The 15,141-nt window shown below is 31.7% G+C and overlaps 2 protein-coding genes across 5 annotated transcripts; one reads left to right on the top strand and one right to left on the bottom strand.

The window, feature by feature from the left end:
* Positions 1-1,607: 1,607 nt before the first annotated feature.
* Positions 1,608-3,380, top strand: LOC148627049 (uncharacterized). Its single transcript, XM_088566372.1, has 3 exons — positions 1,608-1,767; positions 2,299-2,415; positions 3,110-3,380. Exons 1-3 carry the CDS (start codon positions 1,740-1,742, stop codon positions 3,181-3,183), a joined length of 219 nt encoding a protein of 72 aa, XP_088422498.1. The 5' UTR covers positions 1,608-1,739; the 3' UTR covers positions 3,184-3,380.
* Positions 3,381-5,189: 1,809 nt separating this feature from the next.
* On the bottom strand, positions 5,190-11,212 carry LOC148627048 (uncharacterized). Of its 4 annotated transcripts, none has more exons than XM_088566334.1 (6): positions 11,092-11,212; positions 10,224-10,773; positions 8,554-9,523; positions 7,450-7,609; positions 7,117-7,207; positions 5,190-5,826 (listed from the first exon to the last, which is right to left on the bottom strand). In XM_088566334.1, the coding sequence occupies exons 2-6, from the start codon at positions 10,741-10,743 to the stop codon at positions 5,528-5,530; spliced, it is 2,040 nt and encodes a 679-aa protein (XP_088422460.1). In that variant the 5' UTR covers positions 10,744-10,773; positions 11,092-11,212; the 3' UTR covers positions 5,190-5,527. The 4 variants fall into 4 exon arrangements, with proteins under 4 accessions (XP_088422460.1, XP_088422477.1, XP_088422469.1 ...); XM_088566351.1 differs by having other exon boundaries at positions 7,462-7,609; XM_088566343.1 differs by having other exon boundaries at positions 11,038-11,134.
* Positions 11,213-15,141: the final 3,929 nt, after the last annotated feature.

The following is a 15,141-nucleotide window of genomic DNA, read 5'->3' as shown; positions in this document are numbered from 1 at the left end:
CTGGTCCATGCTCCCAGTTTTTTAGTGGAGTCTAAATTGCTTATTTACTTTTTGTTGCTTTGTACATATTATTTTGGTTCTTTTATGTTTTTTGTTCTGTGTTTCTGTCATACATATCTAGTCTTTGTCCCTGGATTACATTCTTTTAATTTCTGCAAGAACTATACGTTTGTCAATTTTTGTAAAAACATATCTTTCATCAGAGCCACACTTTTAGTCCATTTATAAATATGCTTATCAATGAATCACAATATGCTATTGGGTTGTCTTCCTTAGTACGATATATTATAAATATATGCCGAAACATAATTTTACCTCACCACTGAACCACATGCACTGAATGTCGATAGAAAATAATTTATATGAGTTTAAATGGTGTGTAAAAAATCACTGAAAAAATCTGCACTGGCAAAATATGATAAGAGTTGTAATGTTATAATCCAATAACTCTTAACACTTACTACTTGAATTTTGGGTCGTCAAAACTTACATTAAGACGATGTTTATGGAGGATTGCCCAGGTGTGTTTGTGAGATGTATTTAATTTAACTATTGTCAAATATCCATACCTTTTTAGTACCAATTGTGTCGAATTTGTGTTTGAGATTCATACGCTTTACCAAAAACCTGCAATCATAACACAGATCTTCTAGATAGGACCCAGAAATTTACACAAAAATTACTGGGATAGGAAAATGTTGCCCATAGTTAAAAATGTCATTTCATAAAATCGTCATTATGAACTGATTGACCCATATTGAAAATGCATTTATATATGTAGACATTTTTGCTGTGATATTGATTTCTATCAGATTTTAAAATAAAAATCAGAATAAAGTGTCGTTTCATACATTAAAAATAACAAGACACGTTAATACATTAAGTCATGAGCATGTTTGCCAATGATACAAGTCAATAATGTTATAATTTTAACACCTGAAAGATCAAGCATGTTTGCGGGTAAGGCATCCTTATTTAGTAAAACTAATCGTTGAAATGGGTTATTTTGACCATTAACGCAAATTTCAATATGTCGATTTAGACTTAAGCAAGACTTAAAGCGTTTCAAAATGTCATCATGTGAATATTTGACGCAAAGCTTCTAGGTACTCTTGAAGGGTTACCAAAGTATCTATTTTTTCTTCTTTAGTATTTTTGTCAAATAGGTTAGGATGAAATTTTCTTGAAAAAAGCGACCACAAAAAACAACAAAACAAAAGCAGATGTTTGAATAAAAAACACAGCAATTAAAGGTGTACATTTTGGAGACATTAGGCCTCTGGTGAATATGTCGATTTGGGTGAGGTCAAACTGTTTTCAATGGTAAATTCTAGTATTATGTCACATGTTGAAACTTTGTATGAAACATCGACATGGGGTTCTCGTGAAGGATATGCAAAAACATGGAAAATTTCACATTTACTTTTATTTTTTACTACACACTGATATGCAAAAGCCTTTTTAGGAAAATGTTTTCTGAGAGATATCGCGAACAAGAAAAAAATGAGGCAATCAACCATTTGATTAAACAACTATTTGTGGTTTATAACACTCGACATAGATTATTGCACCTCTGACGTACCATGTGCAAAGACACTATTTTGCACACGGCCTTGCACACGGCATAGTCAGGATCGATATATAACCCGACATAACATAGTCCAACATAAACAGATTGCGCTATTAACTGAGTTCCACCAGGAAATAATTCACATTTGAGAAACACAATATCTTCAAATATGCCTAGCCCTTGTAATTGTAATGAAAGTAAGTAAAACTATTTTTTGTTAATTACGTTAAGTTATCGGTTTATTGATTGTTTATTAGTTTTTACACTGTAACATTAATATCTTTTTCCTTTTTATTAGTTTTGAAAGCGTATTAATCATTGAAAAATTGTGAATTTATTCTTACTGGTGATTTTGTAATATTTCTCAGTTTCCTATTTTATTGATTTAATCAAATGGTCATACAAACATCAAGTAGGTCAGTATTAACAATCATGATAATTGTCTTAGAGATTTAATAGGTGAATATATATATATTTATATGAATATAGAAACAAAACTAGTTCTTAAGTTGTTGTTTTTTAATGTAATCGTAGGATTAACATTTTGACAACAGGATTAGGTTAACCCAGCATAAATCCTTTATTTATACTGGGTTAACCCCATCGATATGAAAGTCAAACTATAAATAGAACCATAACAAACCTTTACAGTGATATCCACCTTATTTCATGATTGACATGATAATTATCATTTATTTTTCTGTAAAATTGATATATGTGTTTTTCAGCACAAGTCTGCATCTGTGGGAGTGGGTGCAGAGGGGAAGGTTGTGGCTGCGGTGACGCATGCAAATGTGACAGTGATTGTGGATGTTCTGGATGTAAAATCGTCTGCAAATGTTCAGGTGAGAACAGATACCTTTTAGAGTTTCTTTTATATCAAAATATTGATAACGAAGAAAATAGATTAAAATAACTTACCCCGGATGGAATATATAGACTCCGCTTAAAGTGGGGATGAATTAAGATGCTCTAGATTGTGAATATTTTCTGACTTTTGCTAGACACTCGCCGTGAAGTTTGCTGAAGGTCAAACCAGACAACCTCTTCATGTCCTTTAACAGATGTAGTTATTTGGTCATATTCAATATTGGATATTGACACTCCGGTCAATCATGTGATGGTGGCAACCTCAGGACTTTATTAATGGGAACCTTAATTAATTACGCCCTAGTTTGAATTTATATCTATATAAATCAAAAGTACAGGTATATTTATAACCATAGCAAGAATTTCGTAGTTGTTGCCCTGGTTTTGTTTAGTCAAGTTTTAGTCCAACAAAATTCAGACATTTAGATACAACTAATGGTAGAGGTTATTTTTGATGTAGAAAAAAAAAGAAAGAAACGAAAATGAATGGTGGGTTTTTGATATTGCATGGGTCATATCCTGTTTGATTTTTTATAAAGAATGCTACTTAAAAGATTTAATTACTCGAAAGAGTAAGTTACTTATTTTATGTACGAATGTTGCATTTTTAATAAATAACATGTAAACGAAGCACTATCGATATTTGAAACCTGTTTTACATATTTTCAGATGCATGTGCGTGTGGCAAGCAATGTACGGGACCAAAGACCTGTAAATGTGACTCCAGTTGTTCGTGCAAATAGACAAGGATTTGTACATTCATCAACTTAAATTCATTAGTTCCCATAGATAAAACTCACATTGTACTCAATTGTTTTATATTTTCATTTTTATGTATTTAACTTTTACTTAAAAGTTTTGTTATATTTCAAGAATTCATTTCATTGCTATCTAAACAGTTTTCCCATATGAAATGTGTGCTATAAATTGTTGCAACTTACTTGGGAGCAAGTTCACTTTTATTTTCATTTTAAATTTGTGATTATTGTTTAGTTCGATTTCATAGAAATTTATTTCAACAACAGACATTTGACTTCGGCTGGAAAATATTTTAATATTTTCCATGTTTTCATTTACTATCACAAGGAAACTATATGGATAGAAGAAGCGCATTTTAAAACTATTCAGGAACAAGGCACGGAAAATTCTCTACTGGAGGATGGGGGTTATTTATCATTATTTAAAAATCCAAGCCCCCTTCCACAAATAGAATGGTTGGTGCCTTGTATTGTAATTCATCAGATTATAGTCATTTGATTTTAAATAAGACATTGCTTAAGTAAACATTCAAAATAGTATTCATGTGCATGAAAAAAGTGACAATTTAATAGGGAGAGAGGGGAACGCGAATGGTTTCCAATAAGGGTCACGAGAGAATTGCCGAACACTGATCCGATTTATAAGCAAGTCAAGTCCAAAATAAATCTGGCAAAATAGATATCATCTCAGCTTTAAGATTTATGATAAAAGAGGCGCCTTTATTTTTAATATATTAAATTTTCCTTACCTGTGCAGCAATATTCCTTCATCTCCTGCATATGGTGTTTATATTTCACAATTGATTCGCTACGCTAGAGCAAGAACTAACTACTCTGATATTCTTCAGCGCTATGAATATCCTGAATCAGGGGTATGAGGAAATGCGTCTTAAAATGTTTTTGACCAAATTCTTTTTAGATATAAGTCGTTGGATGAAAAATACTACTTTTTTTCTATAACGGTGAGTAATGATTATTTTTTGTAATTTTTTTTTGTGCTGATGTGACCGCTGATTTACCGATTATGCCAATAGCAAGCAAATGTTTTTTAATCACTTTTTTTATAGTCACGCCAACGGAAAAGGGAGGTTTAGCGCGCTGTAAAACCAAGATTTACCCCACCATTTCGTTTGAGGTGTCTCGTTTCTCACCACGTGCCACACACCATCCTGTATAAAACCAAACAATAACAATTGTCAATGAATTAAACATTGTATCTGACCATGTGTGAACACTGTAACCTTATAATGCTAATGGATTTTGCCATATTTAACATCGTTCTTATGTTAAACGATATATTATTATATCCTTCATTATAAAAAAATACAAAGCAAAGTTTTTCTAGCGACTATTTCAACTGACATAGCTAGGGTAAAGTGTACATCCGAATGAGGACAAATATGGCGGGTCCAAAGTTACCGTAATAGGTCACGAAAATGTAAAAAAAAGTACCATTATTGTCCTATTTGAATCGAAATAAATCACGGAAACTCCATTTTATTATTGTTTTACCACGGGCTGACCATTTGTGCCGCAATATTTTACCCCGAGCTATGAAGACAATGATAAAATGGAGTTTGCGTGATTTATTTCTTAAATAAAACACACCTCAGAATCAGTTTATAAAGATCTGAGTCCTTTGTTACAACGGAAATAAAGAAACTGAATATAAATTACACAGACGTACAAACTCAAAACGGAATTTCGTGAACAAAAAGAAAGTTCGACACTCAGAAAATCCAAAAGTTCTTATCATTTAAATTTATATTTAGCTGGGCCACTTTTCACGTAAACTTTTATAAAAAAAAAGCCAGTAATAAAACTGAAAGATACTATTTTTCTAATCCCTTCTATAAAACGAGGAAAGTAAGATTTAAGCCAATAACTTTGAATAGATATCCATATTATTGCTATTTTTGCTGAGAAAGAAATTACTTCTCCAATTATTACTACATGATTCATTGGTTGTAGGGAAAAAAGGATCTTTGCCTTCGCATTTTACTAAGAATAATGAATCTGTAAACGATAGTCATGTTTAAAAGGATCTAAATACAAGTAAAATATAAATAAAACGTAAAAACAAATTAACAAATGTGAGCCCAAATTTTCAGCTTTACGGCCTTTGTCAGGGACAATAAGTATTGAGATAAAACCCTACCACAGAGAGTAGAAAAAAAAGTATTTTTTATTATTTTTATTATTGTGCTGTTGAAATCAGTTTATAAACGCATCAGAAAGGATGAGTATCATTCCTTCTTTTAAATTGTAAACACATTTAAGATTCTTATTGATCCTCATCATTTATTTCTGGTCCAAAGCTTTTAAACCTTTAAAATACATTGTTTGTAACTGGAAATTGCATGCTCATAAGTCGTCTGAATTTACTTCTTGATTTAGCACACTGTTTCACTTTGCAATTATCCGAACTAAGCGAGTCGTGCCTATTTCTTTTTGTTTCGGAATTTGTATTAAAATGCTCCTCCGATTGTTGAACTAATGCTGCAGCCATAACCCCTTCCAAGCTCATACTCTCCTCGTCATCAGAGCTACAGGAACTAAAAATTCGGTTTGTTTTAGCTGTTTGTTTTCTTATCTGTGTATAACAAAGACTTTTATTCTGTTCATCACCTAAAAGTTAAAAAAAAAATCGTACCCGATTAATCAAACCCATATCGATATAATTTTTTAAGAGATTGAGTAGTTCTGATATTATTTTGCGGCGACCAACCGGTATATATATTGACGTAACAGAAGCATCAAGTACTTTTCAAATTCGTAAACAAATTCTGTTGAAATATACCTTAACTTTGAATTATGTCTACTAATTTGTACTTTTCCTGTATAATTTCATTTGATATCCACACATTAAATGCATTTAATACATGAAATACGTGTCTATATATTTATTGTCTCGCAAGACGAAAATCGACCCAGATAAATTCGTATGCATGTGCCTTCTGGTGACCTTAATCCGCGCATGTACTGTAAGGGTCGCTTCAAAAATAACAAATCTGATTGCAAAGCGAAAGTGGTTATTCAAAGGCACGGAAGACCGACGGAATCAAGCCGTCAAAAGTTCGAATATAACACAAGGCTCCTTTTGAAATTTACGTATTGTGATATAATGTGGCTTAATTATGGTCATTATTCATTTGAAAACTATCAAGAAATAGATGAAATGAAATGAAAACAAAACACGTGCTTACTTGTGTATCCGTTATTGTTATTTTTTATCATGGTTAAAGTATTTTTAACCCATGTGTATGTCCTGTCGGCAATCTTCGGAAGTAATGGCGAAAAATTATGATCAGCGCTATCGATCTTTACTGATCAAAAAACGTTATTTTCACAATATTCTGTAGGTATTATCGACATTGATTGCTTCAATTGCAATACTACAAACTTATTTCATTGAATCAGCAAAATTTAGGAGAATAAAAACTGAACAAATTTGACAGCTAATGCAGGTTTAAATTTACAATCAGATTGTATTTTAAAGATGTGACCCTTACAGCACATGCGCGAAATAATGTCATCAGAAGTCACATGCGTACGAACTTATCTAGGTCGATTTTTTGTCTTGCAAGGCAATAATTATATAGACACCTACTTCATGTATTTAATGGATTTTTTTTGTGGGTATCAAATGAATGAAATTGTACAAGAAAAGTACAATTTAGTAGAAATAATTCAAAGTTAAGGTAAATTTAAAAGAAACGAAAATTTACGAAAATGACAGCTAATGCAGCTTTAACAAAAAGTCTTATCATGGTTCTTAGTGCAATTTGTGCTGTACATTTTTCTTCCGGTACTTTTCGGTTCCTTTGTGTTGTTCGTTTGTTCTTTTTATTGGTATGTCGTTGTTTGCACGTTCAATATTACTACTTCTTTTTGACGTATGACAATTGTATCACTTACCTACATGGTAGTTAGAATTTGCTGTTGATTCTGATTTTACAATTCGCGTTGTCACCCTGAAGCTTGTACTTTTGCAACCATCATTAACAATCTACAAAACATGAATTGGTCATTAATGTATTTATAATTTTATTTAAATATTCCTTTCTTTTCCCTTTTCATTCATGTTTGAGATTTATTCGCTTTACTCTGTTTTATTCTGCTTCGATGTTTTGTTTTCGTTTTGTTTTACTTTGCTTCGTTTCTTTTCTATCGTCCATTCTTAAAAACGTCATTATATAAACTAATTCCTAATTTATTTAACCCAAACATCAACTAAGGTCAATGAATTACATGAACATTTACTATTTTTGCAGTAACAGGATCTGTCACTTCACAGGTATCAATACCATCTATGTTGCTATCAAGGTCGTTGTTTAATGTCTGGATAGCTCTCCCTAACAGCTCTGGATGTAAAGCCAAGCAGGTCCTCTGATGTGAGCTCAAACTATGTCTAAAATATGAAGTTTTTAAGTGTGTTAAAGATTTAAGCGAGACTAGCTCTGAAACTCTCATGACTAAAATTTGATGTTGTAATAATGTCGTAGCAGTGGTATACGACTTAGCTATAGTAACAATTATTCCTGTGAGAAAAGCGTACAAATGTGTATCGAGTCAATAAGAATAAGAGAAATACTACAAATACAATTTGTTATTCTTTGAAGAAGAAAAAAACGGGACATTTCTGCTCATTAACTTTGGTTTGTTCTTCTCTCTAAGATGTGAAGATGTGAAGAGGGGGTAAATCACTACATTGACAGAAAAGTAATAATTGTGTTGTAAGATATGAGACTACTTTTCATATTTTTTTTGCTAAAATGGGTGATGATTTCATTAATACGTATTTAAAAGTACGATTCTGGAGCAGATACACATACAAACAATTACAAAACATGTTTTGATATGTTTTAAGACATAGCAAATATATGTTTCAGATCGATATGGAGACAAGCACTTTTTACATTCTTATCAAAATATAACGTTTTCCACACAACTTAATGAATTAAATAGTTTTTCATTTAATAAACCAAAAAGAGAAACATACAGAACAACAAAAAAAAATTACCTGCTTTTCATGAATTTATTTTTTATACCCCCTACACACACATGTACATATTAAACATACATGGTTTAAACAAGTTTTTTCATATATTTGATCTGTCAGTCTTAAAGCATGTATACAAGCATACAGTACGTAGATAAAAAGAATTTCTCGGTGAAAATGTAAAAATGCACACTTCCTCAAAATTTCAGCAAATCTGAAGAAACCAAACATAGAGATAAATCTTGGTACAGAGGACCATTATTTGTGAAGGGAAATGATTGTTACAGATTTTCTGCATTTAGTCTGATTCTTAAAAAAGGTTTCGACAAGCAAGACAAACATTTTGTACATACCTCTTTACAGGAGTTTTACACGCTGGACAGTAAACTCGTTCGGTACAAAGTCGTCTATGCTTTTTTAAAATCCTTCTAACAATTTTTTTATCGCATTTGTCACAAAAGGTCATTGAGTAGTCACATGAAGCAACATGACAATCCATAAAAAGTCTTTTTTTACTTTCACAACATCCTCTGATGGCATTCGGGCATGGTATAATGGCTTGTTTACAACAGTCTCTGTGATGTTGTAATTTGTATCGTTCTATTAACTCATCGCATCCATTGTTAGGGCATAGAATTTTTACCATCGGACAATTATCCAAATGAAGACTTTCTAAATCATGGTCTATTTTCTTTTTACATAGCTGACAGAAACTCATTGGCGATATACAAAAAGTCAAATGTCTTTCAAAGTCTTTACGAAACATGGTCAAATTACACTGTTGACAGTCATTCAACACATAAAGACAAACACATAAATGTTTTTTTGATTCATTTTCAGTTATATATTCACCACATCCCAAAGGTTTGTTTGGGCATGCAATTTTACGATGCTTGCATTCTTTGAGATGGTTCTTCATGTTATATGACAAAATATGTTTTCCGCAATGATTTAACGGACATTTCTGCAAAGTGAACGGACATACAGTTAAATGTTTTTCCATTTGCCACCTCGAATAACTCTCTAAGCAGCCTCGATTTGGACATTCGACAACTCGGTTTCTACAAGTCTTGATGTGTTGAACAAATCTATTAAATTCTCTTCCACTGCATGCAAATGAACAATGGTTGTACTTGCAATTTATCACGCAATGTTTTAACACACCCACCAATCTAAACAAATGAATAGGGTGAATTTTCGGATCTTTTATCGTCGTCGCATTTTCCTTCATGGTAGCAACCTTTTCATTGTTTATTAGACGTTTTGTCCATGTCAAAGTCCTCCAGCCGTACCACGTGATTCTTCTAAATTTAGGGGGCCAGTCTGAAACAAACATGATGCGTGGTTTGTCAGTCTTTCCAGTTAAAAAAATACAGAATATACTTGATTTTTTATATTTATTTCTGTTCAACAAATCAACTGAAAATCAAATTTAACATTTTCTGGTATTTTTTCACTACAGTGAATCATATGAGTCATTGTAAAATAATTTATTTTTTAGAAGTAGCACGATTTCTGATTGGATAAATAAAATTTCGTCATTTCATGGAAGAATGTTGTTACGTGATTGTGATGACATCAATCTTTTCTCAAATTTGGTACTAAAATTAATATAAAAAGATAACAAAAATAACTCTTATTCTTTAAGAAAAAGAAAACTGCAATATTTTTATCTCTACATTTAGAGAAGATTTTAAAGTACCAGTTCATTATAGAGTAGAGATAGTTCATGGTGTAGAAAACCTATCGAACAAATTATGCTTATACGTAAGCTATGCGTTAATGTCACAGTAAATTTTTCCCCAAAATTAAATCAATAACGATAACTTTTACGAAATGCAGATGTCATAAACCATCTACACAAATTTTATCTCGGAAGTGAAACAATCGAATGACAAAGACTGGTTATGTGGTCTGTTACTGGTTTTTGAATTAGAAATAAGAGTGAATTAGGTGGATTTTTTGACATGCATAAGTCACCTGTTGTCTCGTTTTTTTTTCAAACTGTTAAGTAACAACTTACCACTTAGAACTTTCAGAAGACGTTTCAAAACAATTTCTTTGTACAAAAAGTTAAACGTTTTATGAATATTGGTTTTGTACTTCTTTGTACTTGCAGCATTTTTCATTGAAACATTTCGATACTTCCACAAATGAACGCAGTTGAGTACTTTTAAATATTTGGGTATTTTACAAGGCTCTAGAATGATCGGTATTACCCTGTGTTTGCCCTTAGATGTTATGTACTTCCAGATAGCAACACTTGAAAAAAAGCAACAAGCCTCATCCGTGAGAAAATTCTTGGTAATAAATAGTAACGACAGTTTTGAATTTTCGATTCCCTTCTCAACAACTTCTTTAAAAGCCAGTTTCCCAGGTGTAGTATCACGTTCCGTATCATAAACTAAACATCCAGAGACTTCAAGAATTTGGATAAGCTGGGATACTATATGAATATCGGATTCGCAATAAGAAGCACATATATGATATTTTTTAGCCTGTAGATCAAGAAATCCTCTCCATTTTGATTTTGTTGGTTTCATAACTGTTTACTGCTTATTTTGGATTTTAAACTGTAATGGAAATAAGTTTACATACACATAAACTGCACTTACTTTAATACAAATATACTATAAATACATAGTCAAGTTTATGTTGTCAATACAATATACGTTGTATGTGATCAACACAGTTTTTAGTTATGAAAAGCTTTCAGTTCGTCGGACTGTTCGGCATAGAAAGAGCAGAACATGCTTACTCTTCCAGAGCACCTGATGTCACTCTCGGGTTTTTTTTGTGTGAGCTAAGAACGTGTAAATATTCCTTGGTTATCTTACTTGAACGGCATTGTCGATCGTGGAACCTAAATTAATTAAACAATAAAACCCTACATGTAGTGTTGTTTTGGTGTTCTCCATTAACCAGGAAGCAAATATCACGAGTTAATCGAGTGGTTGTTCAAATTAGATTTAAAATTATTGGAGATATCCTGCAGTACAAGAATAAATCATCAGGAAAACGGAAGTTTATTTTAAGTTTACGTTAAAGAGTTAACTGCATCAAATACGTAATCAAATTTAAATCAAACAAAAATCCAGACTAACAAGTACATGCACATCAGCGATGACCAAATAATTATGCCGACTTGAGGATTATTTTCATTTTGCTTAATCAGTGAGGCATAAATGTCGCATTAAAACAATGCCTCAGCGAAGGTCATGAGTATCGTGACAACATATGCACATTCGATTTTCCACATATATATAAGTATACTAATAATCAACAAGGAGCATTTGCACATAAATATTTCATTAACTGGGTTGTAATTTGAATCAGCGCATTTTGGTTAAGAATCAAGTCTAAAGTGTACTATACCAGGAAAATATATGCTAATGCGGAAAAATAGAATATGTAAAAACATTAAACCATGTAAAGAATAAAATTAGGCATCGTGTCTACTTGTCTATTGGCTGTCTTAAAATACATTAAAAGAAAAGGGAATTACCCAAAGTATAAAAAAGGAAATAAAAAACAAGATATTTAAATCTTGGTTCCCATGATCACTCTTTAAATTCAATAAAAATTTAAATACATCGATCTAAGATAAAAATAATACAGTTATTATTGGGGCCTCGCAGAGCATTTTATTCACATACATACGTTCACGCAACAAATACTATGTTACAAAGTATCATGAAAAACTTTCATATAATAATAATGCCAATAATGCCATTGATTTCGTAATTAAATGACACTAAGGGCAAGCAGTTTAATAGGATATATAGCAGGAGACAATGAGACAAGATGAGTTATCGCTTGCAGATATTCTATATAGTGCTTCTGATAAATTTTAAATTTACAAAATAGTTCTTATACTTATAAGAAACATCAATTAAATAGTATGTTTAGTAATAAAATATTTTTCTCTGTCAATTTCGTCAATCAATCAATTATAGATAAAGAAACAAAGCGAGGGTTTCCATTAACATGTACAGATTCAAAGGGAGGTAATTATAAAGTAATCTAACCAAAGTTCTCAATAATCACTTCCAGGTCCATGGTCATCCTTGTAGTTCCAAAAAAAAAAAAAACACACTGAACCAGAATTATGCATTTTAAATAGATTATTAATAGTGTGTATTCATCAAAAGTGGTCAACATAAAACTCAGATTGTATACTTAAAAATCATACTTTTAAGCCGCTCCAAAAGTGTATGAATATTGTGTACAAGTGTGAGTAATTTGTAATTTGGAACAACAATTTAGGAACGTGACTTTTCAATATTACCGTACAAAAACGTTATAAAAGTTTTAGTGGCCATCATTTAATTTTAAATCGCGTAACCAGGGACACCTCAAATCTTTCCGAAACATTGTCAAATAGTACTGCCGTCTATTTCTGAGCAATATTGAGCTTTTGGTTTTTGTGAATCTAAAGCGGTTTAAGACATTTTTACAAAATTAGTTATTTATTATTAGAATTATAGATAATTCTGGACAGACAAATGATCACGTCTCATTAGCTGAAATATTGCTGCTCGGGCGTTAAACCCCAACAAACAAACAAACAAATAAACAAAGGGTGAATTCCAATGTCCATTCCCAGATTTCAAATATAGATTAAACCTTGTCGTGATACTTTGAGCCATAACTGCGACCAATTGTCTGGCGGAAAAATGTCGAAATTTGATCAAAAGTGTATATTGTGTCATATCATTGGGTGTGGAACCATGTTTCTAAAAAGTAGGTAGAATTGTCTATCTTGAACCATATTTGTAAAAATTGCAATAAACACGTTCTAAATATAGGTTATGACCATTTAAACAAATGACCTAGGCCTATAACTTTTGACCTTGATATTTTCAGAGAGAACTGATGCTACTGATCAAGAATACATATGGTTTGTAGGTACTTTTCTGTAAAACAAACTAAAAAGGTTGACCGATCCCATCGAAGCATTAAAAAAAGTCGATTTTTTGGTCATAACTCTTGTAAGTTTGAAAATGCTGAATAGACATATATACTCCTCTTGTAGAACTTGTTATTCGGAATATATTTGTCATATACAGTACACCTCTATCTGTAACGGTTTGTGACTTATTGGCAAGAAAACTGCAAAATCACTAAAAATACTGGTTTTTGTGCTATAGTGTCAAAACTCTTCACCAAAACGCTTAAAACTCTACTTAACAAAAAAAAATCTAAAACAGATGCATATTTTTCATGTTCATCCTTTTCTTCTATCTGTTACCATTTTCAAGTAATGACCTTGACATTTTTAAAACCCACAACATATCATCGAAGATCAACTGTGAATGTCCCAACCCTGTACGACTTACGGTTTAAAAATTAAATGACCATCTGAATCATTTCATTTTTTAGGTCGCCAAATCGCGTTACCAGGGAAATTTCAAATCTTTCCGAAAACTTGTCGAATAGTACTGCACTCTGTTTCTGAACAACATGGAAGTATTCGGTTTGTGCGTATCTAAAGTGGATCAAGATTTTTTTCAAAATTAGTGTTTTCGCTACGGGGCAGATAACTTTTAACAGACACATAATAACGTCTCACAGGGTGAATTCCAAAGTCCCTTCTATGATTGCAAAAGATGGTTTAAATCTTGTTGTGATACGTTGAGCTATCACTGCAGCAAATTGTTTGGCAAAAAAGGAATAATAATGATAATAATAATAATCAGAAGAAATACAAGAAGGTCTTTCCATTTAAATGGGAAATACCTTAATAACAAAATAAATCAGGGTTTCCAAAAAAATGTAAGAAACAAAACACATTACGGCGTGGTTGTAAGATTTTATATGCTTTTATAATTTTGTTATTATAATATTTTGAAATTTTTGTCTGTTTGTCATCTTTGTTCGCACAAGTTTTTCTTGAAATTTAGTAAGGGAGCGACCGTTTCATTCTTGGAAGGAACAATATCCAAGTGACAAAAGTTTGTTTTCTTACTTCATAGAAACTCTCTTGAAGTCTTAAAATATTACAGATTTAACATGAAATTTGTGGAACTGTGTTTTATTGTCAAAATTTCCACTGATAATGTAGAATCAATGATTATTTCATTGATCATTCATAAACCCCAATTGAAATTATATATAGCCATTCGAATTCTGAACAAATACAAGTACTATGTTGCCAGGGATTTCGAAAATATAATTTACAAATAAATTTATGATTCAGCATTTCACGTTTATAAATATTCCAAAGTATTCAAGAATCATGAAATAGTAAACGTTGGCCAAAATGGAAGACAAATTTATGATTAATCAAGTGTAAAGATTCTTAATTTATCACACTAAGTCAGTTATAACATAAAAAAGTCAAATTTATCTGTCTTAATTTCGGGGAGTACTGAAACGTACTTGAACAAATGAACATAAGTTGAGAACAAAGACAAAAGCAAACTAACAAACGAACAAAAACAGAAGAAAAAAAGTACCACAAAGGAGGGATATTATTTTATTTCCATGTGTTGTCCGTTTATTTCTATTGTACAATCAAATACTAAACACAAATTTAACGAACATTGAAACCATTTGCTGTTAAATCCATCATGCAATAAAACGTATACCCGCTAACCCCTTATGCTATTTTCTGATATCAGGACAAAAGCACCCCCAGACAGAGCCCCCAGGACATTTTTACTCTTTTTTGTCCCTTCTTTTTTGTTGTAGAACTTAGGTAATGGGAACATTCCAGTTTAATGCAATTAAAATGAAAACCATTTTCTTTCAGTGTACTTTTAGCTTGACTTGTGTTGAACCAAGTGTCGGGCTTTTGATATCTGAACTAGGTCTTCACATCACATGCTTGAAAATGACCAAAAGGGCAATGTTTACATTGCAATAGATTTTACTTTCACCTTGTCAATTCTACCAGGAAACAAAACTTGTTATTTATGTTTATTTTTCAAGAATTCGCA

The sequence above is a fragment of the Perna viridis genome, chromosome 1, assembly GCF_037379345.1.
Source record: "Perna viridis isolate PV_CMFRI_1.1 ecotype Kerala chromosome 1, ASM3737934v1, whole genome shotgun sequence".
NCBI lineage: Eukaryota > Metazoa > Mollusca > Bivalvia > Mytilida > Mytilidae > Perna > Perna viridis.
This window is presented reverse-complemented; position numbering and strand designations above follow the sequence as displayed.

Coding starts and splice junctions, on each gene's coding strand:
- LOC148627048 (XM_088566334.1), bottom strand. CDS start 10,743: ATGAAACCAACAAAATCAAAATGGAGAGGATTTCTTGATCTACAGGCT. Junction 7,610..8,553: donor TGTAAAACTCCTGTAAAGAG/GTATGTACAAAA, acceptor TTCATATTTTAG/ACATAGTTTGAGCTCACATC. Junction 7,208..7,449: donor CAAAAATAGTAAATGTTCAT/GTAATTCATTGA, acceptor CATGTTTTGTAG/ATTGTTAATGATGGTTGCAA.
- LOC148627049 (XM_088566372.1), top strand. CDS start 1,740: ATGCCTAGCCCTTGTAATTGTAATGAAA. Junction 1,768..2,298: donor CCCTTGTAATTGTAATGAAA/GTAAGTAAAACT, acceptor TGTGTTTTTCAG/CACAAGTCTGCATCTGTGGG. Junction 2,416..3,109: donor AATCGTCTGCAAATGTTCAG/GTGAGAACAGAT, acceptor ACATATTTTCAG/ATGCATGTGCGTGTGGCAAG.